This window comes from Python bivittatus, unplaced genomic scaffold (genome assembly GCF_059951505.1).
Source record: "Python bivittatus isolate LINGU-HERP-01145 unplaced genomic scaffold, Pbiv_v1 ctg000840_np1212, whole genome shotgun sequence".
NCBI lineage: Eukaryota > Metazoa > Chordata > Lepidosauria > Squamata > Pythonidae > Python > Python bivittatus.
This window is the reverse complement of record NW_028277113.1, coordinates 12147803-12171762: the sequence shown is the minus strand read 5'-3', so window position 1 is coordinate 12171762 and position 23960 is coordinate 12147803. Positions and strand designations below refer to the sequence as shown.

General features: G+C 38.5%; 1 protein-coding gene across 2 annotated transcripts in view; it reads left to right on the top strand.

Moving 5' to 3' along the window:
• The window catches only part of SLC22A23 (solute carrier family 22 member 23), a 92150-nt gene that overhangs the window by 59252 nt on the left and 8938 nt on the right, over positions 1–23960 (top strand). The window contains exons 4-10 of one of the 2 annotated variants that reach the window (XM_015887331.2): positions 1687–1855; positions 6566–6693; positions 9351–9473; positions 12570–12672; positions 17508–17740; positions 21200–21232; positions 22389–22512. In XM_015887331.2, the coding sequence (XP_015742817.1) occupies positions 1687–1855; positions 6566–6693; positions 9351–9473; positions 12570–12672; positions 17508–17740; positions 21200–21232; positions 22389–22512 (913 nt within the window). The remainder of the gene's footprint in view (positions 1–1686; positions 1856–6565; positions 6694–9350; positions 9474–12569; positions 12673–17507; positions 17741–21199; positions 21233–22388; positions 22513–23960) is intronic. The other variant, XM_015887332.2, reaches the window with a different exon arrangement.

Genomic DNA, 23960 nt, shown 5'->3' with positions numbered 1-23960 from the left:
AGCCACTTAATATCAAAGGCTGAAAGTTCTGCCCATAATCTGAATATGGCCATCATATGATCCCAAGTTTGATGGCATTGTTTTCCCCAAACACTTAAGGTTTTTTTAGTGATGACATTTTTTTTCCCATGGAAGAAAGCAGCCAGCAGGAAATAGGTGTGAAGAAAAATTAATAGGAGGGGAGGGGAGTTGGTATGGGAGCTCCCAAGAAATATTTTGAGTGCCTCAAATTTTGGGTGCCTCCAATCTGTACCCTTGTGGTAAAATTGACTTAAAATATATTAAATATAGGCTGAGTTTTTAGCCCCAGTCAGAGATGTATACATCAAAATTATGCCACATTGCCTTTTGGAAAACTGAAACTTTCTGATACTTAAGCGAAGATACAAATATATGCTATTAACTTCTATTTTATATAAAGCAAGTTTGAATTCATTTCTGGGTACAAGTAGGGAGTTTTGAGCCTCGGATTTTGGTAACAGAAATGTACAATTTTTAGGTGAGTATCCCAATTGTAAATAAACAGCTCTTGCCTTCATATCTGAGCAAACACATCACGACATATGGTAATGTATTTTTGAACCACAGTCCAACTTTACTGCCACGTTATTTTTAAATTAAACCAATTTGGTATAATTTACTCAATACTGTTACATTCCTGGTGTGTTCTTGTTGTAAGGCAGCGTGGGATTGGTTGGCATTCTTTGATTTCATTTTTTTTTTCTTTTGCATTTCTTTCTCTCTTTTTTTTTATGAACTTTGCATTGCAGCATGTGTGAGCAATCTTTTCCACCCAAGACCATTTACATACATCTGTTGTAAGCATAATGGACAATACAGCTCTTTCTTTTTGCTCCCTGCTGGTAGCAGAAACAATTGTGCATATATTTGTGGATGATGACAATGATGATGATGATTGCTTTTGGGGAGAATAAATACAGTATAGACAAATTGAACAACGGTTGCATGTTGAATTAGCAATATTATAAACTGGAAACAATGGTTTTGCAGAAGCCATTGTTATCTTTCAGTACAGTCTGACTGATAAGGTCTAGAGCAATAGTATCTTCAACTGTGTTCCCAAAACACAGATTGGAATTATTTTTTAAATATGGCTGTTGCCATTTAATTTGGTGAACTATGGCATATCCAAATGTTCACTGTGTTGATAGTCAAATATTCAGGCCACCAAAGATTTTCTGGGATGTTCAAATGGGAATAGGTATTTTATGATGCCAAGTGAATATTCATTATTTGTGGTGGCTATTAAAAAAACCAAAAGGATATCCCTCTTTCTCCAGTGGTAAAGATGGTCTGGATCCAAGTGAGATTATGACTAATTCGGTTGAGAACAGTGAGGCTTGAATTAGTCAAGTCTAACTGGTTTTGATGTGATTCACAGAATATAGAATGCAGCCTTAACCATAACTAACTCCAGTATTCATGTAAATAAATTGTAAAATGCAGACTATTACTCTAAGAGAGACCCAAAGCAGCAGCTGAGTAACTCTACAATCCACTTCTATGCCCTAAAACAAAAGTTTGCTGCGTGGAATATTTCCAGTTGAATTACCCTATTTGACTGTATTGTTATTTTTATAAGTACTTGAGAGCAACAATTGCAAAGATTTCATCTTTTTCCTTTTTGATTGCCATCACTCCCAAAACTTTCTTTGTATTTTTCAGGGATAGAGCTCTGCCCTCCTGACCACCGATTTATGATCACAATGATAGCAAGCTTTGTAGCAATGGCAGGACAGTTCCTCATGCCAGGGTTGGCTGCCCTCTGCAGGGACTGGCAGATCCTCCAAGCTGTGATCATCTGCCCTTTTCTGCTGATGTTACTCTACTGGTTGTAAGTATCTGCAGTTCTTTACTTTCAGAAGTGGTTCATTAGTAACAGGTGAATGCTTGGAGCCAAACAAGATGTTACAAGAGAAATGAGGCATTTGATTCTAAATTTCCATGGTTCTATTTATGTGGAAACTAGGAGAAATAGTGGGAGGAGATAGTGCTTCGTCTTTTTCTCCTCTGCCATTTCTCCTCCAACCAGTAGTCTTTCACCCAGTTTCTTTTAATTGATAGATCAAAAATCAGAAGTAAATTAGCTTGTAGGAGAGATCAGGATTAGTAGGGTGAAAAGAAATTAAAATAACACAAGATATAACTACTTTATCCCTTGTCCCTCTGTTTCCTTTTAGCATGGATCTTAAGTTATTTGGGGATTTTGCTTAAAACCTTAAGAAGTTCTACTATTTTGCTAGCTGAAACTTTCTTTTCTACCTCTACCCTTTTCTTTAATTGAGAACCATAAGAATAAAATCTAATACTAGGTTCAGAGAAACTGCTTAACCAACATAATATAAATCACTGGTTCCAGTTTTCTTACATGACAGTCTCGACTACAGACTTCAACTGTGTGAAGAAACATCCCTTATTCCTTTTACCAAGGCACACTGGGAGATGTAGGTTTGGGTGAGGAAACTAGGGATCTCAGCCTCCATAAAATGACAGTTCCCGGGATTCTTAACAATTGACCTAGAGCTTTTAAGTGGTGCTGGTGAAGAATGTAGTGCCCATGGTAAATAATAAAACAATAAATTATATTTAAAATAGAGTGAAATCACCAAAATTAAAAAAAAACACAGATAGAGTTACCTCACTTTAATCCTCCAATGCTACCCATCAATCTTTACCAGTTGCCAGAAGGCTACCAAGGAAGGGGTTAATCTAACTTCTAGGGGGAAAGCTGTTACATAGGACAAGTGCCATGACTGAAAAATGGCAACTTTGGGACTCAGCACAAAAATGGGGATCCCACAATAAATTTTCTCAAGAAGAATGTATCAGATGGGTTGATTATGGATGGAGAAGATGGTTCTGCAACAATCTAGATGCAGAGTCATATCCAGATAGTCCTCAATTAGTGATCACAATTGGGACCAGCAACTCTATCACGAAGCACCACAGTCACTAAGCAGAAAGTCACGTGACCACACTAGGCTTATGACCTCACTTCTCCTTGGGTAAGCAAAGTGCTGCAGTCATTAAGTGAAACATCATGTGACCACGACTTACAATTTTACTTCCACCTTCTCTATTAATTCTGCTTGTCACCACGGGATGCTGCAATGGTCATAAATTTGAGGAGTGGTTGCAAAGCTATTTTTTACACTGTCGTACTTTGAACAGTCACTAAACAAGGCAGCCAGTAAACGAGGACTACCTGTAAGGCTTTATAAGTTAAAATCAGCACTTGGAAGCCAGTGCAGCTCAGGTGTCATATACTCATGGTGAAAAGCACCACAAAACATGTGGACCCTTGTATTTTCTACCACTTGCAGGGTACAAATAATCATCTTCTAGAGTGCTCAGGGCCCTGTCCTCATTCTTCCCCAAAAAGGGGAAGTTGGAGACTAGGCAATAGTTGTCAAATATAGCAGGATCTAGGGAGGGCTTCTTAAGGAGGGCACATCACAATTTCCTTCAAGGCTGCTACCATCACTCTCTCAAAGTGAGAATTGATCACCTCCCAGATCCACTTGTCATATCCCCTCCAGCCTCATGGAAAGACCAGGAGGGGCACGAGTCTAGCCCACAGGGGGCAAGGCCCATGCTAGAGAGCATCCTATCCATTTCAAGGGAGTCTGCAGGCCAAAATAAGATCCAGCTGAAACAAAACATGTCATCTTGGAGCTGCCTGCGTAGAGTCAGATTTTAGTAAAATTGAGTGACTTTGTCAACAAAATGCTGTGTAAAACAGTCACGGCGGGATATCTATTCCGTCTCTGTAAATAAAGGCGTAAGTGAGTAATGATGGATTCTAGATATGGACATATCAGTTGAGGATGATGGAGTTGTATATCATACATACCTCAAAGCAGCTGTGCTGACTAAATGATGGTGTTGTAGCCCAACTCAGCTACAGGAGATGTCCATATTGAGAAATATGGACATAAACATTGTTGCATATAGAATCTATACAATGCTGTCATGAGGTATATCTGGATATTGTGTTTATTTTCTGTTTGGTTTTTTTTAATGAGTTTAACCCCTGAAGCTATCCCCAACAAACCCCAACAAACCATTGAAATTGTTGTTTGGATCTGGGTGCAACGGAATCATATCCATCTACCTAGTATCTGCTCTTGAGGCCCTTTTCTCTCTGATTCTTCAGCAAGAACTTTCAGGCTGATGAATACTTCTCAATTTTGTCTTTAACCCCTTAGAACACTTTCTCAGGATGATTCATCTGGTCCTTCTCTCTATTGATTATAGGGTAAACACAAAACACTCCTTTTTTGGTCAGCTTTTGCTTTCTAATTTCCTTTTTCATTGTGTGGTGGTTCTATATGATTACGTATTTTATTTTGTAATAGGATGGTTTGGATATTTCAATAACTTGTAATTGGCACTGGTTGCTGTAAGTTAGTGGGTGTGGATAAAATTTTTGAAGAGTTCAATGTATTAAATATATAAAACCCATAACCTTAGAAGTCCCCTCTCCCACTATCATTCACTTTCCAAGGTTCCCTGGAGAAAGAGAGTACCAGTTAAACTGGTTTGTCTGTGGTGTGGAAGTTCCTACCTATTCTTGAATTAATCATCTTATTAATAGTTTTTATGAAAGAAAGAAAGAAAGAAAGAAAGAAAGAAAGAAAGAAAGAAAGAAAGAAAGAAAGAAAGAAAGAAAGAAAGAAAGAAATAAAGAGAGAAAGAAAGAAAGAGAGAGAGAGAGAAAGAAAGAAAGAAAGAAAGAAAGAAAGAAAGAAAGAAAGAAAGAAAGAAAGAAAGAAAGAAAGAAAGAAAGAAAAAGCAAGCAAGCATTCCAAGCTTGATCTGAGAGCAGGTTTCCTCTTCTGATTGAGGCAAGTTTGTTCAACTCTTTGGAAGGGGAGATACCTCTCTACTCACCCTAAACTGTTCCTGTTTAGGATACAGTATCTATATGGAGCTCTGGTCTAGTTTATTTATTTTTTATTGTTTATTTATCAAATTTGTTACCACCCATCTCGTTAAATGACTCTGGCTGGTTTACAAAACAATTAAAATAAATTAATATTACAATATTACAATAATAAATACAAAATAAAAAGATCCAAAATAATTGGCGATCACTCAGGGAGCGTCATCGAGGCGCTAGCCACCCGCAGGATTGGGTAGAGTTGTTATCCCCCCACGCAAGCTGGCAGAGCCAGATCTTCAATTTTTTCTGGAAGGCTGGTAGGGTAGGGGTCTGCCACACCTCTGGGGGGAGAATGTTCCAAAGGGCGGGAGCCACGGCAGAGAAGGCTCTCCTCCTGGGCCCTGCCAGTCAACATTCTCTCACTGACGGAACTTGCAACATGCCCTCTCTGCCTGACCGGGTGGGGTGGGTTGATGTGACGGGCATTTGACGGTCCCCCAGGTAACCTGGACTCATGCCATGTAGGGCTTTAAAGGTGATAACCAACACTTTGAATTGGACCCAGAAGCAGACTGGGACCTAATGCAGCTCGCATAGTAAAGGTGTTATATGTGCCGTTCTTGGGGCACACTCAAAATTATCTGCACAGCCGCATTTTGGACCAGCTGTAGCTTCCGGACACTCTTCAAAGGTAGCCCCATTTATGTTAATGATTCATCTACCCTCCCGCACCCATCACAGTTTGGTAAGGATAAAGAAGAGTAATGCATCACACATCTCAAGCCCTTATCCACAACATGAATGAGTAACTCATCTAAGATACTTCCAGGGGATCACAACAAGATATTTCCTGACTTCTCACATAAAGCCCAGTTTGTAAAAAGAACTGGATCAGGACACTCTCAGACAATAATATTGGCTTCCTGGTTTAAGATGAAATTTAGTGAACTTCATTGAGAATCTTTGCTTGTTGCTGAAAACCTGCACTTCAGGGTCTTCTGCTAGCTGAAATAACAGTAATTAGACATACATACTTTAACTTATGCTGGCAACTAGTTAGGCTTACTGCATTTATTTACAGGACCAAATCTCAAGCTTAAACCTAAGGAACAATAAGTAAATAAAATTAAATCTATTTAATTTTAGCAGCTAAAATAATTATCCAACATTGGAAAACTTTAGATAATGTTACAGTTGAGATGTGGATTAACAAAGCCTCTTCAATTGCCACATTAGAAAAAAAATCAGACAAAGTTAAAATAATGAGACATCAGAGACAGGAACCACAATTTTATCAAATCCGCATGGATTTTATGGTTTACCTCAATAACAACAGACCATAATATGATAATACTTTTTATATATGGTAAATTTGTGTGTGTGTGTGTGCGTGTGTGGAGAGAGAGAGAGAGAGAGAGAGAGAACCTGTCTACTTACTTTTTAGTAGATTTTTTTGTATTTTCTGTATCTTTTTTCTTTATGCATCTTGGATTTAGGTTAATTTAGATTCTTGATAATGTTTGTTAATCATAGTTCAATTAAAAAAAAGAAAACAAAATATATCAAGAAGGAAAAAAAGACAATATTAAAAACTAAAAAAAAAAAATTATGCTGGCAACCCTTTGAGAACCTCCACTAACACATTCTCCATCTTTGAAGTATTTTCCCAGAATCTCTTCGGTGGCTGATGGCCACACAACAGTTTGAAGCTGCGAAGAAGCTCATCCTTCATTTGACTCACAGGAATAGGACAAGCACAGAATCTGATATTAAAGGAGTGATGCCTGGTGAGTGTTGGAAGCCATGAGAAGTAGACAGTGAAAATAGCATGAATGGTTGTATAGATTGCTAATTAAAAATTGCAACTTTGCTTTTGGAAAAACGTTGGATACCAGGCTCACCTGCAATTTTCCTTCAGGTTATTTAACTGACACAATGGAGAAAATAATTATTTGGCTCACTGTCTGAAATTTTGCTCCAGCCATGAAGACTCATATCTGAATACAGGGTAAATAATACTTCATTGATACTAAGAACCAAATTATCTTGGAATATCGAAGTAGTGCTTAATATAACCTAGATGAGCCAGGTATATTACTTCCAGCCTGCAAGACAGAAAAATCAACAGCTTCACAGAACTAAAGGCTTAAACTATCTCTACAGCAGCACACAACATTAGCAGAGATATATCACTGTGGGGGATAGAAGCAGAGAGCAAGGCTATCAGGAAGGAGGGGCTGCGTTCCAGGAGGGGGGTGGAGGCAAGAGGCAGCATAGTCTGCAGGGGGAGCGTGAGAAGCCTAAGAGATTCAGGATAGCCACTCCCTAGAACCTCCCAGGGTATGTCCACTAGTTGCTGTAGTATAGATTTAGTCTGGCAAATTCTGCCTTTAAGTTGTAAACTAATAAAGGAACTGAACTCAACTGGACTGTTTCACCATTGTTCTTGGGCTGGGCCCGACAACCACTGTCTTACCACTTGCAAGTTTTGTTTAGATACTACTAGAAAACAGGACACATCTGTTTCTGTAGTCTTACCAAATCAATTGGTGTTTTTTTCTCTTTCTCTCCCTTTTGTCCCTATCACAATACTGTTTCTTCTTCAAAACAAACCATATGTTAAGTGTTTTCCTGTCTGTACATGAATTTTTCAAGGAAAAAATGTGTCAAGAAAGCACATTTTCACAGTGGATTTTACAGAAAATGTGTGCAATGTCTCTCATTTTCCTAAGTTAATTAAAGTAGTAAGTACTAAGGCGAGAGGGCAACCATTAGGAAAAAATATCTTAGAAAGCCAGAAAGAAACAAGAGAACAAACTAGGAATACAGTATTGTGGGAATGGATACTTGCTCACAAATGATGGCCAAGGGACAGTGACCTCAAAATAGAGACTATTTGGACAATTGCAAGTTGTAGTTTGGTTCATTTTTGCTCAGCAGAATTTTAATAGTCCTTGATTGTGATGTTCATTTTTCCCTGAAAGTTACTTGGTCTCTGAAGGTGTAGCAGATTCATGAATTACAATAGAACAAGCATCGTCCCGTCCAAACCTTCCTGTCATACATACTTTGCTTTTCTCCCTACAGAAGGTCTTACATATCTCAACTTGATATTTTGTTCCATACTGTCAAGTATGGAACCAATACACACTGTACTTGCCATTTTAATGGACTTGCTCTGTATTGCAGTTTGACCCTTGTGTTCCCTTTGCTTCATATTTTATGTGCTGCCCTGAATTGGATTTTGGGGAGAAGGATGCTTGTGAATTAAGCAACCATCTGAATGTTTGTAGAAGCACATTACCAATGGCTGACTGATGATAAAAAGGAAAGTAAATACACAGTGGACCCTCCTAAATTGTAATAGAGTGATTTGGGCTGTGCTCTGATACAATATATTTGGATAATCCATCTGAACCATCAGACAGATGAACATGCTCAATAGCATATGTATACCCTAGAGCATCTCTGTCTTTTCTTTCTTTATTATATTCATATCATGCCCTTTTTTAGGTAGCAAAGTGACATTTACGATATTCCAGGTGATCTCCCATCTAAATGCTGGAACTGCTCCAGAGATGAAAGTTCACAAGTTTTTACATATTTCTCTGTGTATATGAATGATTGTTAGAGCTAGATCTATTTTCAATGAGACTATTTTCTTAGCCTTTGTTATTGCAGAGATAGGTTGAGAAAGTTGCAGCTGTATAAAAAAAACTTAAATAACCAGCCAAGTTAAATTCAGTTCGTGACTCTGCAGCTTCCTGGTGTTCCTTTTGTGGGCTGAACCTTGTATGCTGGCCTTGCAGGTCTATTTTGTCATGCTGACTACCTGTAAGAGTGTCCTGTCTATATAAAAGCCATTCTTTCATTTCTGCCCTGCTCTATGGCAAAAATGGGCATCCTACAGAGCTTTTGTGTTTGCGTGTGTGTGGCTGTTAGAGCACAACCCAGATTGCATTGGCAAAATTCAGTGTTTTATTTTTTTCCGGAAATAGGAAAGGACATAGGTATGTTCAGCACATGGTTGATTTCAATTTTTATTTTATATGTGAAAAGAAGGGGCAAAATCTTCCCCCAGTGTGCTCTGAGAGGCCTGTGCAATGTATACACCTGCTCCATTAGTCATTAAATAGTAAAACTCTGCAGAGGAGAGAGAAGGATGAGCCCTGCTTGTAAACAAGCTCAGTTGTTCGGAAATCAGCCTAGTTTATACATGAATGTTCTATGCCTTGAGGACAATAGATGATCTGAATTGGAGGGTCGGAGCTCCTAGGAAAGAAAATCCTTTGCATGGATGTAGCTTATCTAGGGAAATGTACCCTGCTTCTAATGTTCTTTGGCAGATTGTGACTTAGACTAGTAAAGCAATGCTGTTTTCATTTCCTGATATTGTCAATCACACCAAGCTTCCTTTACCTGTTTGGTTGGCTCCCTCTCACAGGCCACAGGTGGTTCCCCACAGCTCTGTCAGGAAGTGAAGAAAAGGACAGCACGTCATGGAGCTCTAATGGCTTTGTTGTCAGGGAGTGCCAGATGGGGGATGTGGGAAGCAGCCAAGCTGGAGGTAATGTATGAGCAGGCTGCCAGACACAGAAGTTCCATACAAGCCCTACACTAACTCATGCAGAAGCAGAGACTGTGATCAGCAGACTCACATGATTAGTTCGTGGATGAGGTACATCACTTCAGATTGCTCTGCAGGAGAGGATCCAATATTTAAATGCACTTCCATGTTTAAAATACACTTGTGGAAATGGGAATTCAGTGGGAAATACAGTTGCATGATGCTGTCCTTTAAATATTAGGGATAATGAACTCTTTCCCTGTGACACACTGATTTTATGTGTGGAAAGCTGTCTCACCTTCAAGAGTTAATCCAATAATGGATATTTCATATCAGACTGCTGATCTTGTGGCATAGCTCTCAGGTGCTGGCTCAGGTGCTGTTATTGGAGAGGGAACTCACTGAAGATTGTATCCATCTAGCAACAGCAACCTTGGGCAATTCAGATTCTCCATCTTGCCTTCACACTTGAGCATCTCCCAAATATTCTTTAAAGCAGTGTTTCTCAACTTGGCAACTTTAAGATGTGTGGACTTCAACTCCCAGAATTCCCCAGCCAGCCTTACTGCTGGGGAATTCTGGGAGTTGAAGTCCACACATCTTAAAATGGCCAAGGTTGAGAAACACTGCTCTAAAGGTTTGGAGCACTGTCTGGAGCAGATCTGAAGGTGCATGCAGGGGAAAGCAGGAGGGAGAAGAACAGAGAGATTCCTTTTTTGTGTGTAGATATCTAATTATACAATAATGGATTTCGCCCTAAAGCAGCAATAGTGCAGCCTCTATGAGTAAATTGCCTAATTCAGATATGCCTCAAACATGCAGGAGAAGGCTTGGAAAAGGATCTAATTTAAGCAAGCTGCATCTCTGGTTACATTTGTTGGGATCTCTTTTTTTTAGTGTGGTTCCTGAATGTTTATTATTACAATGATGTGATGCTAGCATCCATGTAAATTTGCTGATCATATTTTATTGTTTATTGTGACAGAAGCATTATAGAAATTCTTGCCTGCTAGATTTTATAGTGCTGGTTTGTTCATGTGTCAAACAAGAACCAGATTTGGCAGGCCATCCTTTATGTTCTGGAGATATAAATAGAAAGGTAACTTTCAGAAAAGCTTGCTGAAGATATACGGAAAGAATACAGGTGTCCTTCGGAGGATGTCATCATGTTGTTTGTGCATTTGTGAGATGCTGGATGCAGAATCCATGTTATTGCCAGCGATCCCATGATGAGTGCCTAATCAGAGAATGATCAATGTCAGACATCTCTGAAAATAAAGTTATAGATCCAGCACAAAAGCACCTGTGAAGGGTGGACACACTGAAAAGTCCTACATGTATCCAAACAGGTATTTCAGTTTTTTCAAGTGTCTGTATCCACAAACATAGTTTTTTTCAAAAACCAAGAAGAACCAGTTCTGCAGTGGCCTTCTGCCAGATTATTGTGTTGGTTCAACCCTATCTTATCTGTGCTAGGAAAGTCAGTAATAATGTTTACAAGAAGATGAGTAAAACATTTTATTTTTTCTTTTGGTGTTTTCTTCACGTTATATGGGATTTCCTGTGTTTGTGAGATGTTTCACTAATTCGCAAGTTTGAGAGAGGCTGAACTTTACAAATATTACAAAGATTCAGGGGGATGGGGAAATAAATCTACAGGCATACCAAAGCAATATATTTACTCCACTTGTGTTATGACATAGTATAGAAGTTACACAGAGGTCTTCTTAAAGCTGATGTTTTAAAAAAATTAAAGGGAAAACCATATTTCTGGGTAGGTTTAGACTAACAGTGATAAAATGGAAAAAGATGTGAAATTATTAAGTTATAAGGAAAAAGCATGCTAGAATAATAAATGGAAGAATTCTGTTTCAAAATATAAAATACCAGAAAGGTTTTTTTCCCCCCTTCCACTGTTTTTTGAGAACATGACTTGGGCGGACACTGAAATTTAATTGTCTGTTAATCCCTTTATGGTTCCTGTGCTAATTCAGATGGTTATTTATCTGTATTTCCTGGTATGCAAGTTGAGTCTCTTTGTATTTCTTTTCATGGTCATGAATGGAGCCAGGGAGGGAATTATCAACTTCCACACATAGATCCAAATAATTCTGTCCCACAGCTGTTTTTTCCCCCAGCCAACATTATAGTCTCAGAGTATTGTGATATTCAGTGGTTTCTTATTCAAGGAATATTAATACCATCTCAAATCTTCCATTTACATGGACACATTAATATCAGGTAGTTCAACACGGTGACTATCTAGGAACAGAGCCTTGCATGTAAACTTACAAGAAATGCTAAACCTCAGAAAATTTCAGTAGTCTACCAGTTCTCATTTTCAGATTAATAACAAATACATCAAAGAACCCTCTCCCTTCTCTGCCTGGTCAACTGTGAGCATTTCTAATTTGCCAAAGGCTCTGAGGTAAATGAATATCTTTATAAGCCTGCTTTAGATCCAAATCTGTGTCCATTTCAAAACATTTTTGTGGCCTCATTAATTTTTAAAAGTGTTACAACTCTCTGAAGAAAAGATAGAACATTTACTCCAAGGGTGGGCAGAAGGCAATAACATAGATACTATACTGCCCGAACTATATTAGCTGAAATTAGAAATCAGGAGAAGATTTTTGTGATGGTGTGGTATCTGTTTCTTTCTGGTACTCAAACCAAATAACTGGGTTCAGAATTCTTTAATTTATCTCAGTGTTGCCAGGCTCCACTTAGTGGAAATCAGAATGCTAGTAGAAAAGAAGGTAGGGCATATAAGCCTGAAATTTACACCTCCTTAATCTAATCCTAAAGCTCTATATGGCTTTGATAACTTGAAAAGAAAGAGGGAAGAGGTTCAGTTAATTATGAATTCAGAAATGAGATCAAGGTTAGGGGAGGTGTACTAATTTTCTTTTTCTTTTGCATGGTTCCCAAACTTCAGAAACCATGGTGCATGTGGTTTAAACACAATTTACTTTTTAATGGAACCTTGAAAAAAGGGTCAGGCAGCTTTAATTAGAACTTTTCTTTCCACTGGACTGATCTGCATAGTTCCCAAATGCCTATCTTTTAAATAATGAAATGTTTCTTTTGTTTCAGAACTAGAGAAAGAGCTTGCCAGGAGACCAAAAAAGGTCTGCATTGTTAAAGTGGTGGGAACAAGAAACCTGTGGAAAAACATTGTTGTGCTCTGCATCAATTCGTAAGTATGAAGATGCCTCCCAGGTGGATTATTAAGAGAGTCTCCATAGGCAATGAGGGAAATAGGGAAAATGCTTTATCTGTTAGCACCAGCAACCCTCGTAGCTTGGCTGTTAGGGCTTTGTAAGTGAGTAATAGAAAATCTCCCTGCCTTTTATCTTGTAAAGGGGACAAAGTGTTGCATGTACGTTATGTAGCAGGATTGCTACCTCCCACCGTTGTTAAGAGGCAATTTGCAGCAGAAGAATTTGTTTTAACTGCCTTGTATTTTACCATCCATTCCATGAGACTGGCTTTTCTTGCCTTTCCTGTGATTCCAGCTGAGAGAAGGCACTTTGGGAGACAAAGACAAGCTGGCAGAAGGTAGACATGGAACTAGTGATAGGTCTACTAGTGGTAGAAGGTAGACATGGAACAGACGTGGAATTAGTGGTAAATCTATTAGTGGTAGAAGGTAGTCATGGAACAGAGACTAGTAAATCTCTGGATGATTTGAAGGAGATTGGCAAAAATTGCTAATTCCAGTTGTTTAACAAGAGCAGTAACAAAATTACTGTGCCCTTCACCCTGCTTTTATGAATGCTTGTATGCTTATTTGTTTGCAAGTGTCATGTAGAAACTTTTTTTTAAATGACTCCGTTAGCGATATTGTAGTCCCATAACCTTTACTGCAAAGTTCACTGAGATCCCATTGAACAACATACAGTAACTATCTAACACAAGGAGGAGAGAAATCGGCGAAAACAATTTGTGTATGTAGATGCTTCATTGAGAAAATGTTCTACACAACTAAAAGTATCCAAGCTGATAAAAAAATTGTTCCCTATAAATTACAACAAAGCTCATTTATTTTTCATGAAAGGGATTGTTTTTTAAAGAAAAATAAAGTCATCTCCCATCCTCTGGGTTAAAATTAAATTTCAAAGGGATAACAAATTGTCATCATAAACACATGCTGTTAAACTGATTTTGAGACCCAGTTTGGTGCACTTGTTAAAAGCACCAGGCTAGAAATCAGGAGACCGCAAATCCCTCCTTAGGCACAAAGTCAGCTGGATGACCTTGGGTCAGGCACTCAGCCCTAGGAAGGAGGCAATGGCAAACTACTTCTGAAATCTTGCCAAGAAAAGGACTTCCAGTGGGGACAATGGTGGCTTGGCCGTCTCCTTGTGAGAGGGGAGGCGGCACTGCAGCTGGATCGGTGGCTGACAGCAAGCGCTGGCCACCCAACTTGCTCCAGATTATGAAGGAAGCAAGAAATCAATCCATTTGGTCTCTGGGATGGCCATTCCTCATAAGCTTATCGCAGAAACAGAAGCTGCTGCAAACAGCTTGCAAGCAAGTGGCTGGGAGGTGGGGGATCCATCTTCATTCACAGCTGTGTGCAGCCTAAATATGGACACTATAGCCAGCCAAACCCATTTCTAAATCACTTTGGAATATAACTATTTTTCAACCTGAGAGAGACCTTCCTTTGCAATGAATAAGTCATCCTCTTGGTGTTTTTTCATTATTTCTGGGACTATAAAAGAAGAATTAGAGTTTTATTGTAATTTGAACAATTCACAAAAAGCTGGAAGATTAGGAGAATACAAAAAAAGATTTAAAAGTTACTTAGGGTGAAAGGGGAAGATTTATTTGTTAAAAATTTAATTTTACGAAACTCCATCTGTATTAATTGGATTTGATTTTTCTATGGGAAATTGTTTTGCTTTTCTGTGATATGCTTGGTGATTGGCTGGATTTTCAAAACTGAAGAAGATAGTAATTTGAGCCTTCTGTGTATTTTTTACTGGCACATGACTGCGATTGTATCATGAAAGGCACCAAAGGGCATGAACTGTCTGCTTACTTTCACTTATACAATATCTATGATTGCTTGCTTTGGCGGGTGGGGGGGAAATGGCTAGAAGAGGCCGTTTGGAGCAGCCTTAGAAGATAAAAGTTTATCTTCTAAGACTTTAAGTTTACTCCAATCACTGTTTAATGAATTAGGAGCTAAATTCAAGTCCCTTGAAAAAAAGATAGAAGAAAGATTGGATAAGATGGTTAATTTTGAAATGGAGGTGGAGACTGACTTGAATGTGGATTTGGAGTTTTAAAAAATGCTGGATTATGAAGATGGTATGAACAAAGATGCTGTGGATTTGAAAATGGATTTTAAAATGCCAAAGGATAAGAGTGATATGGAAAAGGATGCCAGAAGAGATTTACAAATGAAACCAACTGATGTCACAATGATCAAAGGGGATATACAAACAATAGAAAAGAAGAATGACTTGGAAAGACTTTTTATCTTGGATTTGCAAAAGGAATGTGTTGAACTGGTGAAGTTGTTTTTGGGAAGAGACAAAGAGAAATTACTGGAGCTGTTTCTGGGAGAAGAGAAAGAAAGAATGATGGGGAATCAACTTGTGGGACACTATTTGAAAGGATTAAAGTTTAAGCTTCTTAAAAGTAAATAGAAGGTTTACAAAGTAAACTTATTTGATTATGGTTAATATATATGTTAAGATTTTTGGTAGTTATTAATGGGATTTTTTTTTTTGCGGCCAGGATTGAACGACAAAGTTTTAAGGATCTGTATATAAAGGGGATTTCATTTGCTTTTTTTTTTTTTTTTTGAGAAAATGATAAATTGGATTATAAAATGGATTTATTTTTGACTAAGGTTAAAATACATTTGTTATTAAATTTATGGAATTTTGTTCTTATATATGATAACAGCATATATAAGTGAAGCGGATGGAGTTGGCTGAAATGGTGAAATATATGGCTTTGATTTGAGAAAAGAGATTGTGTAATTACAATGTTAATTGGAAACTTTTTTTGGACTTACTGCAGGAAACTGAAAAAAATGAAACTATGTTGTATGGATTTGATTATTAGAAATAATATGGGTTCATAGTAATAATGAAAGTTATGTTGTAAACTTAAAGCAAGAGATTGATGTATACTGTTCCTTATATCTGTTGTGAGGAGGGTCAGAAGTCAATTCTTTTTCTTCCTTTATCTTTCTTTTACTTTCTTTGATTTTGTTTTGCTTTTTTGCACTTTTGACCTTAGTCATTCTTTTTTTCTAATTTTCCGTTCTTTTTCTTATCTCCTCCCTTTAATATTAGTTTTTGTTAGTTTCTACTGTTTCTATTTTAAAATTTAATAAAGTTATTTAAAGAAAATAAAATCTTGCTAAGAAAACTGCAGGGACTTGTCCGGGCAGTTGCCAGGAGTCAAGATTGACTCAAAGGCAGACACAAAAAAATTGAACTGATTAGTTTGCCTGATTTTTCTTAACAATATCACTCTGAACAACTGTTACAACAAACAACTAAAAACTGGGATGAGGTGGGGTGGGGTGTTGGGGTTGGCAGATTGTTGGCTTTGGTGACAAGTTGCCTCCTGGCATAGTACTTTTACGTAAGGCATCTTATCTAACTAGAGAGCGTAGTAAAAGAAAAGTTCTTTTGAACCCAGATCAGGAATGATTGCATACGCATGTTCGTCATTTGGTGACTGCAGCATTAAGAGTGCACAGATCTCATATCACTCAGCGGTAACTCAAATCACTGAGTCTTTTTTCAGACATCCAATTCCCTGTTGTTGACTGCTGAACAAGCAAGAGATGTCCATGCATATGTCAACCCACTATGATAAGTGCCTCATTTCAGGAACTCTTCATCACTTATACTGGGTAGAGAATTATGTGGGCTGTTTTATCAGACTCCAATAGCAAGCAATCCTAAAGTAAATTGTCCAAATTTTTGTTGCTCTTTTGATTGTGCTAATCTAATTTAGAGTTGTTCATTGTGGGGAAAAACAAACTGTGAGGCTCCTGGCAAGGTTGCTTTTCAGTATCCATATTTAAGTATGAAATGAAATAAGATTCTACACCATCGCATGGTACACTGCTTCCTGTTAGCCTTTAGATTCTGCAGTTCTTTGCTAGAGTAGAAAAATGCCTTCCATTTAGTACTGAACAGAGAATTCATGATTTGAATCTCTGTTTGCTTTTTGTTAAAAAAAATTATTTAAAAGCAAGTTTCTAGTCCCTTTTGATTGTGAACCTTGGCTTCAAAGATTTGGTCCATGATCACTGAAATAATGCTGAAGAAGCAGCTCATTTGTTATGGACAAGGATGTGATTTCCTTATCCTTCCTCCCAGCTTAGGAGGAATAGTTTATGCAAACAAAGCAATGATGAACCAGTTCACTTTATTTGCATGACATAAGCATGTCTCAGAATATTTATATTTTTAATATGGGTTCTCATGGCTTTGGATATAATTTCCTTAGTACCAGCAGATATTGGACGCTAAATGGGGGGGGGGGGAGCTTATCCAAGCTCCTACCATGTATTGCAAATTGGAGCTGCTCCACCCATCTATATCTAACCTGAGCAGAATTATTACTCCATCATGAATCTAAGCAAATCTTTGGGAGCCAAACATATTCGTGTATTGTTTTCTTGTAGCAAGTTGCTTGGACCTTGTAGCTGTCTTTCTCCACAGGAGAGAGACTTCTCATGTGGGTAGTTTGAACTGCATGGCACTGTACCTTGTGTGCCACGTCTTGGCACTTCGAGGTCCACATACCAAGCTCTCCTAGATGTTACTAGAAGAATTCTGAGAGACTATGATAGATAAATTTGGCCCTGACATCCCAAGCAAATGGGAGAAATATGTAGTTCAGTTTTGTTTTGTTTTTCCTCTCTGTGACTCTTATAAAAGAAACCTATTTGGGACTGGGCTAAGTCCAACCTGCTAGTTCTGAGTAATCATTTACTGTGTGGTCATAAAGGAATGGTTCCTGTTACTTGTCATGTGTTGTCTCTCACAGGCTGACTGGATACGGGATACACCACTGCTTTGCAAAGAGTATGATGGGTCACGAAGATAAGATGTCATTCACCAACAATTTTTATGCGGACTACTACACCATGGCTGGGATCACTCTGGTGTCCTGCCTGGCCATGTGCCTGGTGGTTGGTTTTCTTGGGAGAAGAGGGGGTCTCCTGCTCTTCATGATCCTCACTGCCCTGGCTTCTCTTTTACAACTGGGCCTTCTCAACTGTGAGTGTCAGCATCAAACTACTGCAAAGCTTAGTTCAGATTCACTGAGCCCTGACTTTCAGATTACCACAGGGTTTCAGGTCTACTACTACCCTTCGTTGTAGGTGGAAAGATAAGGGAACCATCACAATGGGCAGTTAGAAGCCCTGATTATGAACAAAAGGAGAGAAAGAAGGAACAATGCAAATTTGTACATTTCTTTACACATTTCTTTGTGTAAGGCTTAATATAGTCTCTACATATTACCTTTTCTTCTTGACGGTAGCTGATTGCCCATCTCTCCAATTTAACTTCTAGCAAGGATATAGAGGGCTCTGTCATTAAGCAAAGTGAGGCAGCTGACTCTGGTGATAGATGCTGGAGAAAGGCATGGGCAGAACAGCAGCAAGATGTTGGAAGTGCTGGGTGTTATGCAGTTTTCCTTGCACCCTTTAAGTCAGCAAGTTAGCCCTCAGTTGCATGGAGGATACTGATCCATTGCTTCTGCATTGAAGTAAAGAACACCTGGCATCTGACTGGCTGCTATATGTGGGAATGTGCCTCAGGCACTAAATGGTTTGGGCCATCCCTGCTGCTTTGCCATATAACTTCCACTACAGGTAGTCCTTATTTAGTGACTGACTCATTTAGTGACCATTTGCAGTTACAACAGTGATAGAAAAGTAACTTTATGACCAATCCTTGCATTTATGACCTTTGCAGGTTTGCAAAGCAAAGGAAAACAGAAGTAAGATCATAAGCAGGGTCAGAATTTCACTTAGCGACCACTTAAGTTAACAACCAAGTTGCCAGTCCCAATTGTGGTCACTAAAGAAGGACTACCTGTATAAAGTCTCCTCCAATGGAGACTTTCCTCATCTTGTATTACTGAGGTAGTTATCCATATGGCACAAAGGAGCCACGCTGCAAGGAGCATTGGAATTTATAATTGAAGGACAGAAAATTCTAACACCTTGGAGTGCAGATAACGAATAGATTGGACCTGGTTATGACAAAATGAACCATGCCCTTTTAGTCTTTCTGGTTTCTCCATTTGCTTTCTGTGCAAACACATTTTCAATTACAGAGCCTTTCATATCGTACCCTTTGGGGGAACACAACATTATGCAAAACTCAGAAAAAGAATATGAAATATTGAGCAACATGCATTAAACATATAAGTGAAAAGAAAGGGAAATATAGCTAAAGGTAGTGTACACCAACACCATTCCCTACATTCCTCCATACCTTTCAATCCTTGCAAACATTCCTCATTTCTACCATATCCATTCACTTCTTCATAGATTGCCTTTTGCTCTTGAAACTTCTCACCTCTCTCTTTTTGAGGATTTTCTGAACTCCATCCAAGCATGACTTTTGTTGATTTCATACCTCTCAATCCATTCATTCTTCATATATTTGTTTTGTGATTTGATTTGCATTCTCTATAGGACCAAACCACCAACGTAGTTTTTTTCATACTGCTCCCTCACTTTTGTATTCAGTCCACATTCAGTCACCACCCATTCAGTCCTGACTCACTCTCTCCTTTTGCCACACACACATTTTAAGAGGCCTATTTCCACAGCATTCAATTTACATTATGTTTCTCCTGCCCTACCCTATTCTCACTTACATATAACAAAGCAGAAGAATGCTCTAATATGCAGCCACTTTTACTTCTTTTGACAACCTTTCATTCCACACATCAGAATGCCTACTACCAAATACTGCTTTTCTACACCTGTACATCACAAAATTTTAGCTAATCGTGTGGACAGTATCAGTCAGTTTTGATACTTTGGTCAGGGTACCACAAATGCCACTAAAGCCTAGTTTTACCCCAGATATGCCAAGCTACTCTGCAAGCTAGGATCTCTAGACACTACCTTACAAGCCAATATATTGTTGTATAGACGTGCCACTAGCTAGAAGGTACATGCAGTGTGCTGACACACTCCAGATGCTTCCTTCTGAGAGAAAGAGCAAATTATAATCTGGCAACTGTGCCCTATGTCATTGTGGTTTGATATCATGGAAATGGCTACTTATATCTGTCCCTTTTTGATTCAAGGTTGTCATTTTCTGTACTTCAATTGTACAGTTTAAAATGCATCACACATCACCAAAGCTTGGATCTCTACAAGGTTCATTTTCTAGCATAGTCTGTGTCTAGTCTGGATAAATTCAGAGACTGGGGAGAAAGAAAATATTGGCTGATGACACATTTCCATCTCTGCCAGAACTATCCTGAGACTTAGAGATTATACTACTTTTAATGGAAGACACCTCAGCTACTTCTGTGTTAATTTGCATTTGGCTGACCAGAGCAGATGCTGAGACTGTGAGGTCCCACAAAATCCCCATCTACAACTAACCATCTTAGCAGATCATAATGACCCAGATTCACCTTTACTTTTAATCCAATACCATTTCTCTTCTCAAAGCCTAAATTAATTTTGGCTTTGTGTGTTTCGTAGCAACTCCTCTGAGATCAAGAACATTATGATTAGATGATTATGTGGATGACAGAAATAATCAAATATGGTTCCAGGACTCAGGAAGGCATATCCTAGCAGAAGATCCTTGCAGTTTATGCCTGTATCAAACATCGAACATGTCATATACAGCTCTTAGCAGGTGGATGACTTTGTCTGGACTCAGAAGCTAAGCAGGATGTGGTCATTTAATACATGCAAAGAAGACCATTCGAGAGGTCCAGCCTTTAGGGTAGACTGGAAAACACTTCTTTGGAAGAAGGCAATAGCAAACAACTTCCATCCTGTTTCTCAGCTGCATGTATGTGTCCATGTAGACACCACAAGTCAAGCTTGACACCAAGGAAATGTTATCTTCATACAAATGCAAATAATAATCTTCAGTAAAGCAGCTCTGTAAAATTTATATCTGATTATATTACATACTGACTCTGCATGAAATAAATATCAAAATAATCCAAAAGTGACCTGAGAAACAGGGAAAGACATGGAGATCAGGTTTCTACCTTAAGGCATTCATGAAGTGTGGAGTCCTGAGAGTTACAATAACAGGGTTTGCAGGAGCTCCCTTCCAGTAAAACTTGCCTAAAATTTTCAGAGTTTTGCTTTTTAATAGTGAATCTGGTTCTGTCTGTGTTTTTCCCTATTTTCCCTACATGATCAATATAAAAGCCTTTGTTGAGTCTGCATTAATTCTAGGCCTGGAATCCTTCACCATCATGCCGTTCATTGTTAACATCTCATTAGAATTCTATCTTTTCATTGGGAATTGGAGATAAAACCGCAGGCCAGGCAGTCTGGGGAAAGGGTATATTTCCTTTCTACCAATCCATTAAAGAAGAAATGTGCTGGGGTAGTTAGAGGAGCAATTCTACACTGTAACCTTTTAAAACAACTGCTATTGGATGTGTGTTTTTCTTCATATGTTCTTTTTTCTTTTTCTGTTTCCCATGTTTTAATCATCATATGGTTCTGAATCCAGTGATAGGAAAATACAGTCAACTTCCAGACTCAGGTATAGTTTCCAAATCAGTTTTTGAATGTGATTTATTTAATGTCAGTGAACCTTCTTGCACTGAGCTTACATTTCCACCATTTTAAGCACTGGTAGCCAGCTTTGAGGAAACCCTATTTCACCCATATCTCCCCTCTGTTTCAGCATAGCCTTCCCCATTGGTTTCACTTAAAACTTATTTTTGTTGCTGCTGTTGTTATTTGACCTTCCCCAACAAGCATGCTTATAATCGGAGTGAACAGGCAGAAGTCCTGAGAGTTTTTGATGTTGGTCAGGTCACTTCCCAAAGCTCCCACAAAATTTCATGTAACAAAATGGGGAAAAGTATCAGGTGCTTGGGGAATAACTGTAATATTTGTAATATCTATGTGTGATTAATTTTAATCAAATGCAAATTTAATTGAATCAAGTTTGGAGTTTGATTTTGTGGGCCTAAACACATATTCTACCTGCATGTGTAGCTATGTCATATTTTTCTTTTTAGACTAATTATAATTATGTAAGAGTGGGAGGTCATTTTTGTTTTCAGTGCCATGCATGGTGAAGGCGGATTTATCTCTCCATACTTCAGATGAGAGATAAGAAAGCCAGTTTGGTGAGTGGTTAAGGCATCAGACTAGAAGCTAGGAGACCCTAAGTTCTAGTCCTGCCTTAGGCACAAAGAGAGCTGAGTGACCTTGGGCCAGTCACTCTCAGCCCTAGAAAGGAAGCAGTGGCAAACCACTTCTGAAAATCTTGCCAAGAAGACTACAGGGACTAGTCTGGGCAGTCGCCAGGAGTCAAGACTGACTCGAAGGCACCAAAAAACAGAAACAAAAAAACCTTCAGATGAGAGTCAACCAACAATTTCAACAACAAAAAAGACATCCTTATAGCTTGTTGTTTTAATTCAAATAAATAAATAAATAAAAGACACATCCCTTCGCTGTTGGATACATTCCAAGTAAGAATTTTTTCTTGGGTGCATACCTCTAATTCACAAAGACAAAAGAAAGTGCATAATGGCCCTCATGTTGCCTTACACTTCCTTTTCATTACACTATCCTGAACACGTACAAGGGCCAACAGTTGTAGTTGGTAGAGGTGAACTATGAACAGGGAGCTGTCAATCCTTGAGAATTGAATGCAACTGACATGTTTGCATGTGTCTAAACAGGTATGAGTGACACCATAAAGGACAAATTCTCCATTGCATTTTCCATTGTGGGGATGTTTTCATCGCACGCAGTTGGAAGTCTCAGTGTATTCTTCTGTGCAGAGATCACCCCAACAGTAATAAGGTATTTCAATAAGAGTGCACTCTGGGAAGAGAAGACATTCTGGACTCTCTTAAGTTTATAGACATTGGTCCTCTGATCAACTAGTTTTAGGGTTGGACACTTTGGGGCAGACTAGGTATTAATGATTGCTACATAAACATCCAAAAACTAGTAAGGACATTGCTTTGTTGTTTCATACACCACCAGTGATTAATCCATGCAATAGCTTTGACCTGTAAATCTGATGAAAGGAAAGCTGGCTGTTTGCTATAATTGGAAATGATTGAGGTTATTCTCCAGTTGTCCTCTGCATTTCTATTTTATTTGTTTCTTCTATGTTTCAGTCAGTGTACATAGTTCTCCCAGTGTCTCTTTGAGACTTATAAAATGGTTTGAGCCTGGGGTATACCAAAAGCTTCTGTAGTCAATGAATTAGCAAGCTTCATAAAAAATAATAAAAACATTCAGGGAACTTTTTAGTTTAAAAGAAAATTTAATCTCTCTCTCCTCGGTTCTTGTCTTCTAGTCCAATCAAAATGCAGATTTTGGAGAGATTATCACTATTGTCTACTTTTTAAAGGTGTTCTCCATGCCATAGTGTTCTTCAGTATATTGGCAAACCTACATTTGGCATGTCCTGTTTGCTCATTATTGTTCTTTTTAGCAGGTTGTTTTATTGTTTCTATTGTTTATAACTTTGTTGTCAATCGTTATAGGAATATGTAAATGAGAAGCAATATGTACATTTTTAATCAATCCATAATGATGAAATAAAAATGTTGCATACACTGCCCTAACATTCTGCTATCAGTAGGGTTTAAAATCAGGAAACTATCTGAACCAGCCACTCCCTCTCACCATTATGTGATTTGCAGAGTCATCGTGTTGTTGCAAGAGGAAGGGCATGATGCTTTGTTTCTTGGAGGGCTGTGTGATGGCTTGAGCTCCTTGGACAAAGTTCTAATGACTCATGTTTTCATAATTTTATTGCTAGCTGTTGAATACTCTGTCTAGTATTTGGTTGCAGCTGCCAGTTTGCTTTGTGACCACCAGCCTGGGTGAGATCTTGCATAGTTAAGTGGATCTGATCCGCAGAGGAAGCTTCACTGAAGGAGAGCCAATGTGGTGTGGTGGTTGAGGTGCTGGACTAGGCATGGAGAGAGACCCAGGTTCTAGTCCTCCCTTAGGCATGCAAACCAGCTGGGTGACCTTGGGACAGTCATCCCTCTCAGCCCATTTCAGCACCAGGCTCTGTAACCAGCCATATTATTACTATTGTTGTTGATGTTATTTACACATAGTCCACCAGATAGCTCTGACTGGATTTAGTAATTTTGACTACCAGATATATCCCAGAGATTTAGGATAGTTAAAGAAACTGTAATATATGCACTGTTCCAAGTAATAACACAACTACTACTGCTCCTGCTGCTACTATTACTATTTATTATTGTTTGCCTGCAGCAAAT